Source organism: Anolis sagrei, chromosome 5 (assembly GCF_037176765.1).
Source record: "Anolis sagrei isolate rAnoSag1 chromosome 5, rAnoSag1.mat, whole genome shotgun sequence".
NCBI classification, from domain to species: domain Eukaryota; kingdom Metazoa; phylum Chordata; class Lepidosauria; order Squamata; family Dactyloidae; genus Anolis; species Anolis sagrei.
In genome coordinates, this window is record NC_090025.1 from 177,731,147 (window position 1) to 177,747,812 (window position 16,666).

At 41.0% G+C, this 16,666-nt stretch overlaps 1 protein-coding gene across 7 annotated transcripts in view; it reads left to right on the forward strand.

Moving 5' to 3' along the window:
- IQSEC3 (IQ motif and Sec7 domain ArfGEF 3) overlaps nt 1-16,666 on the forward strand; it is a 204,767-nt gene that overhangs the window by 144,911 nt on the left and 43,190 nt on the right. For all 7 annotated transcript variants that reach the window (XM_060776752.2, XM_060776753.2, XM_060776756.2 and 4 more), the window contains exon 4: nt 6,063-7,150. In XM_060776752.2, coding sequence (XP_060632735.2) covers nt 6,063-7,150 — 1,088 coding nt within the window. The remainder of the gene's footprint in view (nt 1-6,062; nt 7,151-16,666) is intronic.

Sequence of the window (16,666 nt, forward strand, 5' to 3'; positions counted from 1 at the left end):
GAAATCTGTACAAGCAAGCAGGTCACTCACCCCATTTCATCTAGTCTCTGAATCAGGGTATCCTATTAAGTCTGGTGATTTGTACATTGCTATATATTTCAAATTAGTCATGAGAGGCTGGAGGATGACATCCCTGAAAGATTACTCCTTCATAGGAAGCTTCAGGAAATGATGTAGCTGGTCTTTTAGTAATTAGTGTTTCCGAGAATATAGTAAGAATTTGTTTTTTAATTAACAGCAGCATATGCTTTTCTTCTGCTTTTGAAGAAGTCGTTGTTTTGGACCATATGACGATTGTAAGGGTGTAATTATTAGTTGGTTCAACTCAATGAGGCAAATGAGAAATTGCTTGCCCCTCTCCTTGCCTTGAAATCCCAGCATTTCTTTTCGTGTTTATGATTGTGCTATTGGGGGATTTTGCACATTAGCAAGACTAGTATTTGCACATTTCTGTAAAGTGCACAAAATGGTAATGTGATGATTATAGCTTTGATTGAGGAGTAACAAATGTAGTACCACTGAATGGATTGTTTTTGTCAATGAAGCCATTTTGTCATTTTATGCTTTTATCACAACAAAACTCCCCCTTGATTTGAGTTCTCCACTTCATGTTGGAGGCAAGATCCCTTTGAGGGGGCTGGAAAATAGTCAAAGCACTATTTCATTATGCGCAGACAGGCGGTTTTGCCTAGAATATCCCCAGTAGTGAGATTTCTTCAATTTCTTACTCAAACTACATATTATGACAAGCACACTCACTAAAAAGATGGTTTATTGCTACCCTCTTTTCTTTAGCAAAAGAAGTCAGAATTACAACCATGAAATGGTATGGAAGGGAAAAGGTTTAGTCCTTTCTCCTGTAGTTAAAATAGTGGTCTGCCAAAAGTGCTAACTGCACCAAATAGGAGCACAGAAAGGGCATTTCACCAGATTTGCATTGTTTCATATCCCCAGTTCTCTGAATTTCTGCATAAAAGATTCTGTCTGCTCCATTCCTTCTCTCTGCTCCATACAAATATAATCACACTTGATCTTGTTGAATTTTGGAAGTTTAGCAGGGTCAGATGCATTGAGTAACTGAATGGAAGACCACCAGGGAATGTGAGTGATCTCCAAATAGGGCTGGAAAAGAATCCTAAATAACAGTAAAAATAATTATGAAATAGGAAAAATGAACATGAAATGACTAGACAATGCTGCTGGACAATGATTTTAACAGGACGACACTGGCGATTTTAATGGTTTTGATGGTTTATATGGTTTTTATAATATTAGGTTGAATGCTTTTAATTGTACTTTATGAATGTATGGCATCAAATTCTGCCAATTTTTGTAAGCCACCTTGAGTCGCCATAAGGCCGAGAAAGGCTGGCTACAAATGCCATAAATAAATAAATAAATAAATAAATAAATTAAAGGAATCCAGGGCTAGGTGGACCAATGATCTGACTAAATATAAGGCAGCTTCTTCGTCTAGTATGTTATGCTGGAGTTGGGTTGCTAATAATTTTTCTTTCAAAACAGTAATACTTGAAGGATAGGTGACATAGCTATAGCTACTTTTAAATTGTCTTTGTTAATGTTGATGTTAGTCCTCTTAGTACATTTAATTTTCTTATATGGATCATGTGCAGTCTTCACCACACAGGACTACCCTATAAAAAATATGATTCATTCCATTTTTCAAAGTCTTTTTTAAACATGAGAAAATGCAATTTAGACATGTGTTAAAATATTCACAATCCACTTTTCTAGTGTATCAGTCCTTTGCTTTTTTTAAAAAAAAGTCTGAAAATCATTCTAAAATGTTTGTTTCTGCTGTCATATATTGGATAAATTAGGTATGTAGAGATTAGAGTAGTGCTTTGTTTTTAAGTGGTGGGAATGGGTAGGGAGAGGTCAGTCTTAATTGCTCATGGAGAAAAGAAAGACTCTTTATTCAGGTAGGCAATTAATCCAACACTGAGCACAAACAAAACTCCGCTACTAAGGCTTCCCAAAGGAATTGTGGAGAGAGGCACAGCTCCGCTTCAATCACTACTCTGACTCAGTTTCAGATATCAGCACATAACACTAATTACATTCAACAGTTTTTCCAAATGCAGGAGGTACATCAAAGGATATATCTGGCCAGTTCGTTGTGTTGAAAATGAGCATAGTGATGCATAGACATGTACATACAGATGTAAGCATTTGTTGTACTCCAAGGCAGGGAAGCACCTCTGCACTTAACACACACACCAGTCCAAGGTAAAATAGCAAGCAGTTTATTGAAGAATATATAAAAAGCTATTCCGCAAAATAGTATCAGAAACCAAAATCCAAAAATCAGAGATAATCCACAAAAAACAAGGTACATGAGTAGCATCCAAAAACCAGGAATACAAGAGCAGAATAAATCCAAAACATGACATTCAGGAACAGCCCTCAACACTTGGAAACATGAAACAGGAAAACATGAACATGTTACTAGAAATCCCTTGACTTGACAGGAATTTTATCCTCAATCTCCAGTGTTGCTTCCACTGACCAAAGATTCTGTTGGCCTCGCTAATATAGATAGAAAAGCCTGGCTTTTCCCTGGAAACTGATAAAGACTTTCTTACTAACAAGCAACTTGACCTTTGGACTTTTTCATGTGAAACTCTATGTTGACGAAACATAAATCTTCTATCTAATTGCCCATTAGTCTGTCCACCTGAACTTTCACTATCGGTTCTGTTGGAAAGTCAGTTCTGTTGGAAAGTCAGCAGGAAAGTTCTGACTTTCCTGCTGACTTGCAGACCCAGAATCCCTTGTGTCAACAGGCTGACTAACAGGCCCAGAATCCTCAGAGAGAGATCAGTTGCAGGCACAATCAAAGGCTGGACTACAACAACTTTCACTCAGATCAGTTGAAGTGTGCTTTGATACACACTCATCCCTTGCCATTTTGGCGGAAGGAATTACTTTCTTCTTAGTAGCTGTTGATGGAAGAAGAAATGTACAAGACTGGAATGAGGGAGTGGAAAACATATTTCTTTCCCACTATTAGTGGCCATATGAATTTAGGCTACGCTTTAGGCACGCACACAGGATTTTGTTGTCCATCACTTTCCCAATATCATAAATATTTCCCAGTTGTGCGCAAGCTAAACAATTATAATCAGGGATTAGACTAGGAATTCATCTAGAGATTTTATTTTTAAAAAATAACTAGAAACATAGTCTGAAAAAAACTCTTTTTGTACTTCGGCTGCAATATACACCCCTCCACAATTGTTCTGGAAGTTGTAGCCTCCCCCCCCCCCCCAGCCCCCCAAGTCCTCTTCTAAGCTCTGCTCACAGGATCATGCTGTAAGCTGCTTGTTCTTACACATCTGTTGTAAATAATGCCAAGATTATTAATGGTGGAGAGTAGCTAATGCTCCTACACCAATATGCTTGATTCAATGTCCATATGGTAATCTGCTCATTAAGACAAAGCTGATTTCCCTTGCATGGATCTGTTTTTCACTTTCTTTCGCACATTATTGTAATTTGACAAACAGCAGCTTCCAGGAAGACTCTGAAGAAGAAAATCTCTAATCAGGTGAAAAAAAGGAACCTGCCTGGGTCTCAGTATATCAAATGTAAATCTCTGTGGGGGATCATTAGTGTTTATCCTTTCAGCTTCCTCCATCCCTGTCATCCATTCTCTTCGCCGCCACCATTGTCATCTGTTAGAATGTTTTGCATTGTCAAGAACACTTGGAAAGCATAAAAAGTGGAAACATTTTATCAAAAAGGTGATAATAAGTATTTGTACAAGAATTTTTCAAAGAATCTAGGCAGAACGTACAGGCACAAGAACTGTTGGCAGAAATGTCCTATTTGGTGCTCTCACCAGTGTGTGCGTGCATCATTAACCAACTCAGCTGAAGCTCTTTCACAACCCACGTTTTCTTGACATTTATCCCTTGTGACTTGTTTTGCCCATTAGAATTAAAATTTCAGACCTTCCATGAGTGGGGAGATTTATTTTCTTCCTTACTCCATCCATCACTTTATTTATATCCTGCTTTTCTCCCAGAGTGGGTGGCACATCTATACAGTAGAAATTAATGCAGTTTGACACCACTTTTAACTGGCATGGCTCAATGCCATGGAATCCTTGGATTTGTTGTTTAGTGAGGCACCAGCACACTTTGGCTGGTGCCTCACCAAAACTACAACTTGCATGATATTGCTGGAAAAGAAAGAGCTTTTTCCCAAAAGGGAAAAAGGGGGACCAATCTTAACTTCTCTAGGGTTAGGGTTCCAAAGCACAAGCCTTTTTCTATGTTCCCACCAGCCATGCCTGTGAAAGCAGCTGGATAGAGAAAAGTACCTCCCCTGGAGATCTTTGCACTCAGACAGATTCATATGGAAAGATAAAGTCTTTTAAATAGTTTGGGCCATAATCATAAAGGTCTTCATAGGTCAAAACTAGTACTTGTGCCCAGAACAGATTAGCAGCCAGGGGAGCTGTTTCAAATAGAGGGCTGTGCTTCCTGTAATCAGCACTCATTAGCAATGTGGCTGCAGTTCTTTGGACCAGTTAAAGTTTCTGAATACTCTTCAAAGGCAGTCCCAGAAAAAGTGCATTATAGTAATCTAATACAAATATAATGGAAGCATTGTCGCTGTAGCCAAGTCAGATATCCCAAGGAGTTGGTGTGGCTGGTGCACTAGCTTTAATTGTACATGCACACTATTGGCCACCACAGAAATCTGGATATTCAGGGTCAGGGCAGAATGCAGGACTACACCCAAACTGCAGATCTGCATCTTCAGGAAGAGTATAATCACATCCATTTCAGGCTGAATCCATATCCCTGATCTGTCTTACAATTGATCAGGAGTATCTCTGTCTTGTTTGGATTAAGCTTCATATTGTTTGCCCACATATGGTCCATTACAGCTGCCAGATACCAGTTTATTACAGAAACAACTTCCTTGAAATTGGGTGGAAAAGAATGGGGTGTCATCAACATACTGGAGATACCTGGTCTGCAAACTCCAGAGAAACTCTTGCGGTGATTTCATGTATATTTTAAATAGCATAAGAGACTAATCAGAGCCCTGAAGGAAGACAGCAAAGATATCAAACAGGAGTCTCCGAGCACTACTTGGAAAGGATTTGCCCTTCTAAGAAGGAATGGAGTCACCATAAAACATTGCCTTCAAGACTCATCCCAGTGAAGCAGCACAGAGCAATACCATGGTAGATGGAGCTGCTGAAAGCTCCAGCAGAGCTGACACACTCTTCCTGTCTAGTTCTAAGTGTACGTCATCCACTAAAGTGGCTAAAGCAGGCACCCTCAAACTGCGGCCCTCCTGCAGCTGTTTGGGCCTCCAACTCCCAGAAGCCCTAACGAGCTTGTTCAGTTGTCAGGAATTCTGGGAGCTGAAGGCCCAAACAGCTGGAGGGCCACAGTTTGAGGATGCCTGGACTAAAGCTTCTAAAAATTTATTACTTACCTCAGATGCTATGATTGTCCTAAAATTAAATGTGAAATATTTTTAAATATCAACAAAGAAATTTCAAACTACCTAGGGCTCACTTGAGTTGTGTACCTCTCTTGATTCACTGTATGTTAGGGAACTTGGATGAAATACATCCTGTCCACACATAATATTGGATTCTATTCCACTAGCAACACAAATACTTAATAGGATAATGTTCCAACGTTGTCAATATATATGTAGTTCATAAGTCATATTTAGAAATTCAATTCCTATGTGTTGTTGGGATATCTATGGCAAAGGGAGAGATGTGAGCATCCCCTGATCTTCACACAGTGGGCCTGATTGGGGGAGATGTATCAACTGATCCAACTCCTTGTTGAAATAAGAAATAGCTACTACAATGAAGGGCATTCAGTTGAAGATAAAGAGATAGTTTTCAAAGCACTGTAGTGTAGGGGAGGAGGGGGAACCCAACGAATGCTGCATTGAGTTCTTGACAGTACCATTAGAAAGTAATCAGTGTGGTAATAGAGGTCATGGAATGGCTTCAGGAATCAATTTTTGAAAAAAAATATCTTGTTTGTGTGTTTCAGATCGAAATGCTAGAGCACAAATACGGAGGCCACCTGGTCTCTCGGAGGGCAGCCTGCACTATCCAGACTGCCTTCCGTCAGTACCAGCTCAGCAAAAACTTTGAGAAGATACGGAATTCACTTCTGGAGAGCCGCATGCCCCGGCGGATTTCCCTGAGAAAAGTACGAGTCCAGAACTCTGAAAGTTTCTCTGCTGAGAAAGCCCTGGTGGAAGGATACAATTTTGTTGGCATCCCCTTAGTGAGATCTCCATCCCTACCAGCCACTATCAGTGGAGCACTAACTGAACTGGAGGACTCTTTTACTGAGCAAGTCCAATCTTTGGCCAAATCTATAGATGATGCCCTCAGCACATGGAGCCTGAAGACTATGTGTTCCCTTCAAGATGGCAGCTCCTATCAGATAAGGGAGGCATTCGGTTCAATGCAGCCAAACCAAGACCTGGAAGCTGAACTGAAGGACCAACAGAAAGAGGAAGGTTTGCTGCCTGATACACTGCCAAAGAGCAGCAGCACTCTCATGATGGCCTTCAGGGATGTCACCGTCCAGATTGATAACAAGAACATCTCGGTCTCCTCATCTACCTCGGTGTCTATGGCCAACTGCCTTGCCAACAACACCCAGGCTGGGATTACTCAAGCTGCCAAAATAGAAGAAATCCCAGAGGAAGTGGGGAAAGAGGGCCAAGAACCTCAGGCTGTCCCAGAAGGGCAACCAGATCCCGAAATTCTCCAGAATAGTCATACAGAAACAGAGGAGAACATCAACACCAATGGCTTGGGAGGAGGAGACACAGAGCCAGAACAAATGATGGTGCAGAAGCTTGACTTTGGTTCTAACATTGAGACGGGACAGAACAAAGCCTCCGAGGTTGAAAATGTGGACAATTCAGAGCAGCTGAGCAGCAGCAGCACCTCCACCTCAGCCAAGTCAGCCTCAGAGTTATCCTCAAAGGAAGCCCTGCAGGCCATGATTTTGAGCCTTCCACGGTACCACTGTGAGAACCCAGCCAGTTGCAAATCCCCAACTCTTTCTACAGACACCATGAGGAAGAGGCTATATCGTATTGGACTAAATCTCTTTAACATGTAAGTGGTTAGCAATTATATATCTTTATTTCTTCCTGGCTTTCTTCAATTCATGGCAACAATAGACTAGTGAAAATAATTGGGTTACACTCATTCCAAAGACATTGTTTTTATATTTAGGGACCAAAGCCCATATTAGTCAGAACTGTTACATCAGAGACCTGCCACAGATATAGACCACATCCAGATTGTTAGCATATAGAACAGAAATTCTTAAACTGTGGGTCCCAACCTGCAATGGCTCAATGTTGGGGTTGCATGAGGCTTTCTTCCCCACCACAAGCAGCCTTTGCTGCTGCTATCAAAGGAGAATAAGGAAATGCCCAGCACAAGATAAAAGGGAAAAGGAAAGGCAGCTGGCCACATAGAGAGATAAGGGAGGAAGAAACCACCTGGCATTGGAGGAAGAGATGAGGGAGAGGAGAAGGAGGAGGAAGAATGGGGAATGAGGAATGGGGAAAGGAGGTGTGAAGGAGGAGAAGGAACCGCCAGTCCGTCCAGGCATTTACTATCCTTCCTTCTTGCCAATTGCACCCTTTGCTTAAAGGAAATTTGATTTTTTGTGTGCTTATTTTAAAGATTGCACTTTAATCTTCTTGCAGTGTTTGGCTTGCAATAGGATGGGCCCTCTGCATCCATTAATTCAACCATCCATACCTTGTATATCTCTATCTCAAATCTTGACTTTGCCTTTTTATATAAGGAACATCATTTTACTACACCCTTGTATAGCAAGGGATTTGAGCATCCATGAGTTTTGGTCTCAACTGTGGGTCCTGTAACCAAACCCCAGCATATACTGTGGTTTTTACTCAAGGAGATTGATTTTTATATCCTTGGAAATTAGACACACCCTAATTGTTATTGCTGTGGTATAATTGGTTTTTTATATCCACGGGTTTAACCATCTGATATATTTTTAAAAAAATGATTTGTATATCTTTGTATATGCTTATATACAAATAAACATTTCTTGGGCAAAGGGAGGCCACAAGTTGAGAAGGTTTAAGAAGCCTTGATCTAATATGCTTGAGTCAGATCTCTTGCTTGTGTGAAATGAGGAAGAAATTTCGCAATTACCATATTTATTCTTGTTGTGGTTTTCCCCAAAGAAGTTTCAAAATAGAAATGATCTCACATGGCTGATGGGTAAATCACACTCAGTCCACCTCAGAAAAAGGCAATGGCAAGGTCTGTCTGAATAAATCTGAGCAAAAAAAAATTCCATAGCAGATTTATCCTAGGATCACCAAAAGTTGGAAACAACCTGAAGGTACAAATTGGCAGCAGCAAACAACAACCTTTGATCAGTGGTTTCCAAAGCTTGATCCTCCAGATATTTTGGACTTCACATTCCTGAATTCCTGATGGTTGTCCAAGCTGACTATCTTTTGGGAACTGAAGTTCAGAACACCTAGGACCAGTGCTCTAGCTCTTTCTGTTCTACTCTCAAGTTCTTGGGGTTATCTAAGGTAACTCTTTGAATTTCTTTCTTCCACCTTTGATTATTTTTTAAAAGTTATGGTTGAGAAAGCCATTTCATTGTGACAGGCCTGAGATGCTTATTTTATTTCTGAAGAACATAAAGAAAAGATATATGAAAGGATCCCTTTGCAACTGTGCTTGGGCTTATTGCAAGACATCTTCTTTTACAATCATAACGGACAATCTGATTACTCATTCACTTTCTGTATTCATTTGCTGTGAAAATGTTCAGAAGAAAGGTGTGTGTCATTTGAGTGATGATATTGCAAAGCTGTGAAAATTGCTTTTTGTGAAGAATGCCTATACTGATATGCTGAAGACATCCATAACTGAAGAGTGGTAAGATAATGTTCTGATATCTGTCTGACACCTGGGTTTTTCCCTCCTGGGTTCCTCGGGGTTTGGTTCTCTCCTCCTTTCTGCTCAATATATACATACTGAACATCCCTTATACAGAATTCCCAAATCCAAAATACTCTAAAATTGACTGCAAAGATGGCTGAGATAGTGATTCCTTTGCTTTGTGATGATTCAGTGTGCACAAACATTGTTTCATGCACACAATCTTAGGCTATATGCATTATATGTATATAAATTTTATGTTTAGACTTCGCTCCCATCTCCAGGAAGAGATGCTTGAGTATTTGTTGCCTAAGGAAACCCTATGAAATTCATGGGGTTATTGTAAGTTGACAGGCAACCTGGAGACATATAAACACATATGAACATGTGTGCTTCATGTTTATTTCCTTTGGCTTTGTTCTTAAATTAATTTTATCAGTATTTTAACACATTTTTTTTTTAGATTGTCAGGCTTTTAATAGTATCTTGCTGGAAGTTGTCTTAGGCCCCAAGTAAGGAGAAGGGTGAAATGTTATTTAAATGTAATCAAATCCTTTATTAATTTAAAATACCCAGACGTCTACCTTTACCAAAGCATCATCCTATCACTGTTCAGTTATGGGTGGCTTATGAGTTTCATAGTGCTCATTCTTCCTAAAGGTAATTTTCCACGCTTTGGAGTAAATGGCATTAGCACTATTCCATTAAGTATTACTGCCACTGAAAGCAAATTTTGTAAAAATTTCAGGGTGTCTTCTCACTTGAAATATACAAGGAATGTTAAAGGAATAAAAGGGGGAAAATGACAAGTGATCCATCTTTAAGGCAAGAGCAATCACATACTTCACAAAGCTCATTTTGCATGTAGTTGTTTGCCTTCAAGACATTTCCAGCTTTTAACAACACTAAGACAAACTTTTTGTTGGGTCTGGGTTGTTGTAGGTTTTTTCAGGCCTTATGGCCATGTTCTAGGGTCATTCTCTCCTGACGTTTCACCTGCGTCTATGGCAAGCATCCTCAGAGGTAGTGACGTCTGTTGGAACTAGGAAAATTGGGTTTATATATCTGTGGAATGTCTAGGGTGGGACAAAGAACTCTTGTCTGTTGGAGCTAGGTGGGAATGTTTCAACTGACCACCTTGATTAGCATTTGATGGCCTGGCAGTTTTTTGGTGTGGCTTGTTAGTGCCTGGGGGAATCTTTTGTTGAGAGGTGATTAGCTGTCCCTGGTTGTTTTCTCTCTGTTGTTTTTGTTGGGTCTTCTTGGCAATTTTGTTCAGAGAGGGTTGAGAAAGTATGATTTCTCCAAGACCATGAAATGTGTTTCCATGGCTGAATAGAGATCCTGGTCTCCAGAGTTGTAATCAACACTCAAACCTCTATGCCACCCAACGTCTCCGTGAAGATGATAATACCCTGGATTGGAGCTTGCTTGGGAACTACAGTATGTGTAAACCTCTGGTCTGATGTTCAAGGCAATGGTCCACAGTCTGCCTTGGTTCCACAAGACAGACTTTAGATTGTCCTATCAAGGAAAGGCCAGGCTTGTTGTCCCACAAAGAAGTGCTACTAGCTCATAGTAAGAATGTAACAGCCAAGGAAGATCAAACCAGCATTCTCCCTAGTTCAGCATTCACTTCACACACCAGACCCCTTCTAAAACCCACAAGCAGGACATAAATGTAATCATGCTTTCATGTTCATATTTCTCAGTACCTGAGCAATAGCTTTTAAGGCTGTTCATATTGCCCAAGATTATCCAGTGGGTTTTCATGGCTGAGCAGGGGTTCAAACTGTGCTTCCAGAGTCATAGTCCAGTGTGCAAACCATTTTACCACTCCAATTCTCCCCTTACCTAACTCAATAGATGACTAGCCAGCTGTGTACACCATTTATCCTCCTCTTGTTCCACCATCTTTTCCTTTTACCCTGCCTTTTGCCCAGGGCTGTGGCTTAGAATGATTATGATATCTTTAAAAGATCTACAGTAAAATCAAGTCAAGTTATTAGGAATGGTAAAACAAATGTAAGGTCTTCACCCAGAAGTTCCATATTGTGTTGGAGATGACATCATACCTTGATGCAGCCTGCAACAAGACTGCCAAGTGCTAGAATTCAGCCACCTCTGGAACCTGCCCTTTAGACAGGAGTGGAGCTGCCACAAAACAATCCCCCCAACTCAATACCATGATCAGTGGCATTAAAAAGCCGTGTTCAGAGACTAGCAGATTTGAACTCATCCTGTTCTTCTGCAGTGAAACTCTTAGTGACTTAGGCTGAATCATTCTGTAATCAAGCTAGAACCCAGAATGGAATGGATATAGATAATCCTCCAATAATATTTGAAGTGTCACCTTGCCACCAAATGAGGTGTCCACAGGCAATAATTTCTATGAATGTCTGGGTTCAGGAAGATATTTTTCTAAAGTGGTTGTGCCATTATCTTCTTAAACAGATTAGAAATTACCACTATACTCCCTTCTAGGTGGTGAACTGCTCCCTGATCCTATCTAGTTAACTCTTCCAGGGATGGTTTAAATAGACCATGATGGACACAAGTCAAGCAGATATGAACTGAGTCAAACTGCTAAGCAAGTTTTGTTTGCACACTCAGACTGAAGAAGCTGAAATTGATCCTGTAGAAGTAAGCATGAAAATGTACTGGCCACCTCATTTCAATTTGTTTCAAGAGCAGTGTTAAGATCTTTATGAAGACAGGGCTCGGCCCCTCAAATGCCTTGCAGAATTGCCATTGCAAACTTCTGTGAATGGCACCACCATATTTGCTAGAGCAGATATTAATATAGTACAACCCGGGTATCAGATATTTCATTTATCTACATCCAGGCATGTAACTGGGGGGGGGGGGGGGGGGGGCTTGAAATTCTCAGAATGGTCCGCGAGAAGACCTTACTGGCACATTATTTAAGCTGTTTTGTTTATTCATATCATGATCTGATCACCATGCTCAATATATCCCACATGCATGGGGTTTTTGGGATAACGATACAAAAAGTTTGCTAGGGTAGATCCTCAGCCCATCCCGAATCAAACTCAGCCCCCCCCCCCCCGAATTAAACTCAGCACCCCCCGAATCAAAATCCTGGTTACAGGCCTGTCTACATCTAACAAAATGTGCCCCATCTAGGCATTTTCTAGCTCTGCCAATGTGACTCTATGGTATGCTTCCCTTGCAAGTCCTTCATTTCACAAGGGTTGTTCTTGGTTTCATGTATCTACACAAAGTCCGGGGATGTTTCACCTGTAGACACAGGGGTCCCCTTCTCCTCTGATGCCCGACCCTCATCTTGTCATGTTTTTCTTTCTCCATCCATGCATCATTGCTGGACATTTGTCATACACAAGTCAGCACTTACTTGCTCTAAGGCTTATTTACATAAAGGCAAATAATTTTAATGGTACGTGTATTCAGAGTTGACAAGAGACCTTTTTTCTACCTTCCACCACACTTTTAATTTTGGATCATAATCACAACTTGCATTTTTGATCCTGCTTTCCTCAGTGGAATAAGCTACCTTTTGCACAAAGCCCTCTCTGATCATTAAAAATAATGACTTTGGTTGCCAAATGGTTTTAATGCTATTTCTTTTCACAATATGGCTGTGTACAGAAGACTTCAGTTACAGGAAGTGCTCCCAATAGAACAACAACCATTATTGTTCCCACTAATAAATGTCAGTATGCTTGGTTATATAAACTTTTCTTGACAGGATTTAATAACGCCAGTGGTTTACCTGCAGTATTGTAACTGCTACCCTGTACAAAAACTGGGTCTGTGTGGCCCAAGAGGTCTCCTGTGTGGCCTTATCCTCCATGTCTTCAATCATGTAACTCCCTTATGAGCAATTATTGAGTAATATTCTGAACTGTGACAGCCTACCGTGAATTGACTGAACGCATTTGTGACTCGACACTTCAAACGACAACACATTTTGTGGTGAGTGGGTGGAATTCCTGGAATGGAGAAAGCCTCATTATGCAGCGTTGCTCTAATAGCAGCATTTGTGTGGGTGGCCATCTCTGTAGGCGGAGGGGAAGCCAGGAGAAGCTGGAGGAATTTCACAGCATTGAGCCAAACACACTAAGCTCCTCGGGAAAAAAAAGAAGAATGATTGCCAACAAAATCCAGAAACAATATAAGGCTGAAGGTGTTAATCTAATTGTAGACTGCTGAAAGAATATTAAAGGCAGTATTAGTGCATGGTAACCTACACAGCAGCTTTTGCACTGGCTGCGATTCAGCAAATCAGTTTAGTGACAGAACAACAGTGAACCAAAACTGACAGTTGGTCTCTAAGGACCTCATCACATGGAGCTCCTTAAGCTGGAGGACAATGAGGATATCTGTGGTGCAGCATGGCAAATCCATGGGGGGGGGGGGTGGGAGCATGTGGAGCATACTGTCAGACAGTTCCCCGCATCACCCGCTTACCATCCCACGCTAGAATCCATCTGGCCTCAGCTTCATCCTGCACTGTCCTCAGCTTCGTGAATAAGTACACGGGTACACACTCTTGTTCCCAGGAGTGTTGTTTAGCATGATGCCAAGACAAAGTGTGCAAAGTGCTGACACAGAGCCCCACTGGAAGTACCTCTGAGTTATGTGATGGGCTCTGGTGGTCTCTATCCTGGCTGCATCTGGGCAGCATTCTAGGATGGGGCTTAAAGCCCATTTGATGAGGTTTGGCAGGATTAAGGAAAGCACTTTGTGAAGAGCCTCTATGAAGTCTGAAAATGTTAGTGGATAAATCAACCCAAAATACCTGGGTCATTTCATCTGTGGGCCAGTACCTTAATTCTAATGAGAAAGAGGAGAGTGACAAAAGGCAAGAGTTTAGTTCACCCCAGGAAAACCTAAAAGTAGCACTGGCCTCCTTTATTCCCTCTTTCTGAGGCCACTTTTTGCCTTTTTGAAAATTGGGGAGGGGAAATGGTAGTAGCCATCAGGGAGAGTTTCCCCTCACTATGGAATTATCCTCAGCTTATCTATGGGTCATAGCAAAATCCATAAATTTTGCAGCAACTAGCCGGGCTATGAAGCTGCAAGGCCATTAAATGCTAATCAAGGTGGCCATTTGCAACATTCATTTGCACGTATCTCAAGCAGAGAAGAGTTCTTTCTCCTACCCTGGACATTCCACGGATATATAAACCTCACTTTCCTGGTTTCCAACAGACCACTCAACTTCTGAGGATGTGTGCCATAGATGTGGGCAAAATGTCAGGAGAGAATGCTTCTGGAACATGGCCATGCAGCCAGGAAAACTGACAGCAACCCAGTGATTCCGGCCATGACAGCCTTTGACAACACATCCATAAATTTGGTTTTAAAAAAGCCTTGACTTATACCTGAGGTTGATTTATACAGAATTATGTGTGGTAAATCATCTGACCCCTTTCATATGTTACACCTTGTTTCATGTTAACAGGGTTTGGTAAGTTACCTTTTGAATGTAAATTACTTTCATTACTCATTGGTTAAAGTGTTGAAAATGGGTTCTACATTGTTTTCTCATTCTTCTGTTTTAGAGAGTAACGTTGTGTTACTTTGTAATGTTTTGTTGTTTTTTGTTATTTTTAAAACAACAGGATAAGAAAAAATCATACAAAACTGTATTGTCGAAGGTTTTCATGGCCGGAATCACTGGGTTGTTGTAGGTTTTTTTTCAGGCTATATGGCCATGGTCCAGAGGCTTTCTCTCCTGACGTTTCGCCTGCATCTATGACAAGCTTCCTCAGAGGTAGTGAGGTCTGTTGGAACTAGGAAAGCAGGTTTATATATCTGTGGAATGACCAGGGTGGGACAAAGGACTCTTGTCTGCTGGAGCAAAACTATCCCTCAACACGACTAGGCATGCCTTTAATGAAAAACAAAAAACCTTGTTGTCCCCCATCCCTCCATCCCCTTTATAGCATCATTCCCACATGTTGCATTTTACCACATTGTGAAATATTATTTGGTTATGTACTTCTTGGAAGCAATGTTAACTGTGACTTACTATTTTCAAGCTTTGGTTTTAAAGCAAGAGAACTCATGCTTTGGAATTTTTACTTTGGTCATAAAGAATGCATTTTTAATCTCCCTTTGGAAGCTCCCATATATTGTGGCAATCTTTTCCCCAATAGGTTTCCTTCTTTCTTCCTGACCTTGCCTAAGTATCTAAACTTCTGAAAGACCAAATTCCCTGTTTTCTGTTGTGGTATAAGAAGTGTACTTGAGCATGGTGGTAAAATATCCTGCTATGTTGTGATCTTTTTGACACCAAGTGAAAGTCTTTTTTCAAAAAACTTACCTAATCTTTTTCTTCCTCCTCTACTTTCTTCAAAAACCCCATGTTCCTTCCTTTTAAATGGTAATGTATCACTCTTGGTGTCTCTTTGGTTTCATTTCATAACTAGTGTTATTGTTGCTGTTATTGGTTTTTGTGCTATTTTTATACGTCCTAGTTTTAATATGATTTTATGAACTTCACAGAAAGCTTTGCGTGTTGGCCTATATAGAAAGGTAATAGAAAGCCAGTGTGGTATAGTGGTAATATTATTGGTCTGGGACTTGAGGTATCCAGGCTTTCTCCCCTACTTAGCCGTGCAATTCATTGGGTGCCCCAGGCCAGGCTCTCTCAGCCTGACCTACTTCATAGTACTCTCATGAAGATACATTCAGAGGGTGGGTGCGGGAATCATGCATGCTGCCTTGAGCTTATTGGAAGAAAGAATAATGAATGAATAAGGCACTCAAGTAATTACAGGCATAGCTCAGTAAACAATAACCCTTGACAAAGAAGCTCCATTTTGCAAAGTATTTAATGCCTGCTCAACCACTTTCTTTCCTTGTCTAATGTTTGGTTGGGAGGGGCCTTTTCCCAGTACCATCAATACTGGGAAGACAGTGACGAGAGACTGGAGAAACAGGCTTTCAGGATTGAATTGCAGCAGTCTGTCTGCAATGAACCTTTCAGTATAGCTTGAGTTGGGGGAAAATGGGATTCTGTTAGAATCATAGAATCAAAGAGTTGGAAGAGACCTCATGGGCCATCCAGTCCAACCCCCTGCCAAGAAGCAGGAATGTGCTAAGAAGCAGGAATGTTCTAGCTTTACCTACTGTAGCTCTAACTAGAACAGGCAAGATAGCCAGCAGCTGCCTCCAGAATCCCTTACTGGACATGTGTGAATAGCAAAAGCAGATAATCTCTTCACAGTGCGTTTTTAAAAACACAGATTTCTAAACTGGGCAGTGAAAGGAATATCATAAAAAAGTGGGGGCTGACAAAACAGAAATATCATCCCTGGATGTATTTTAGAAAAAACTTCTAAATGATCTCTAGAAAGTTCAAAATGTTTTTTCTTTACTTATGCTTGCTTATCTAGGCGATCCCTCGTTGTCCGAGTATGATGGCCCTCCAAGTGTAGTGTCTTGGCGGTGGGTACATATGTGACTGTGGAATTCTATTCTTGATCCACATATTCTTCCACAGTGAAGGCATCTGTTTTCAGGTGGAAGGCCATCCCGGTCAGGGTTGGCTTGATGCTCCTTCCTCTTGGCACATTTCTCCATTTCGCCCTCCATTCATGCCTCTTTAAATTCTGCAGCACTGCTGGTCACAGCTGACCTCTAGTTAGAGCACTCAAGTGCTAAGGCTTCCCAGTTCACGGTGTCTATGCCACAGTT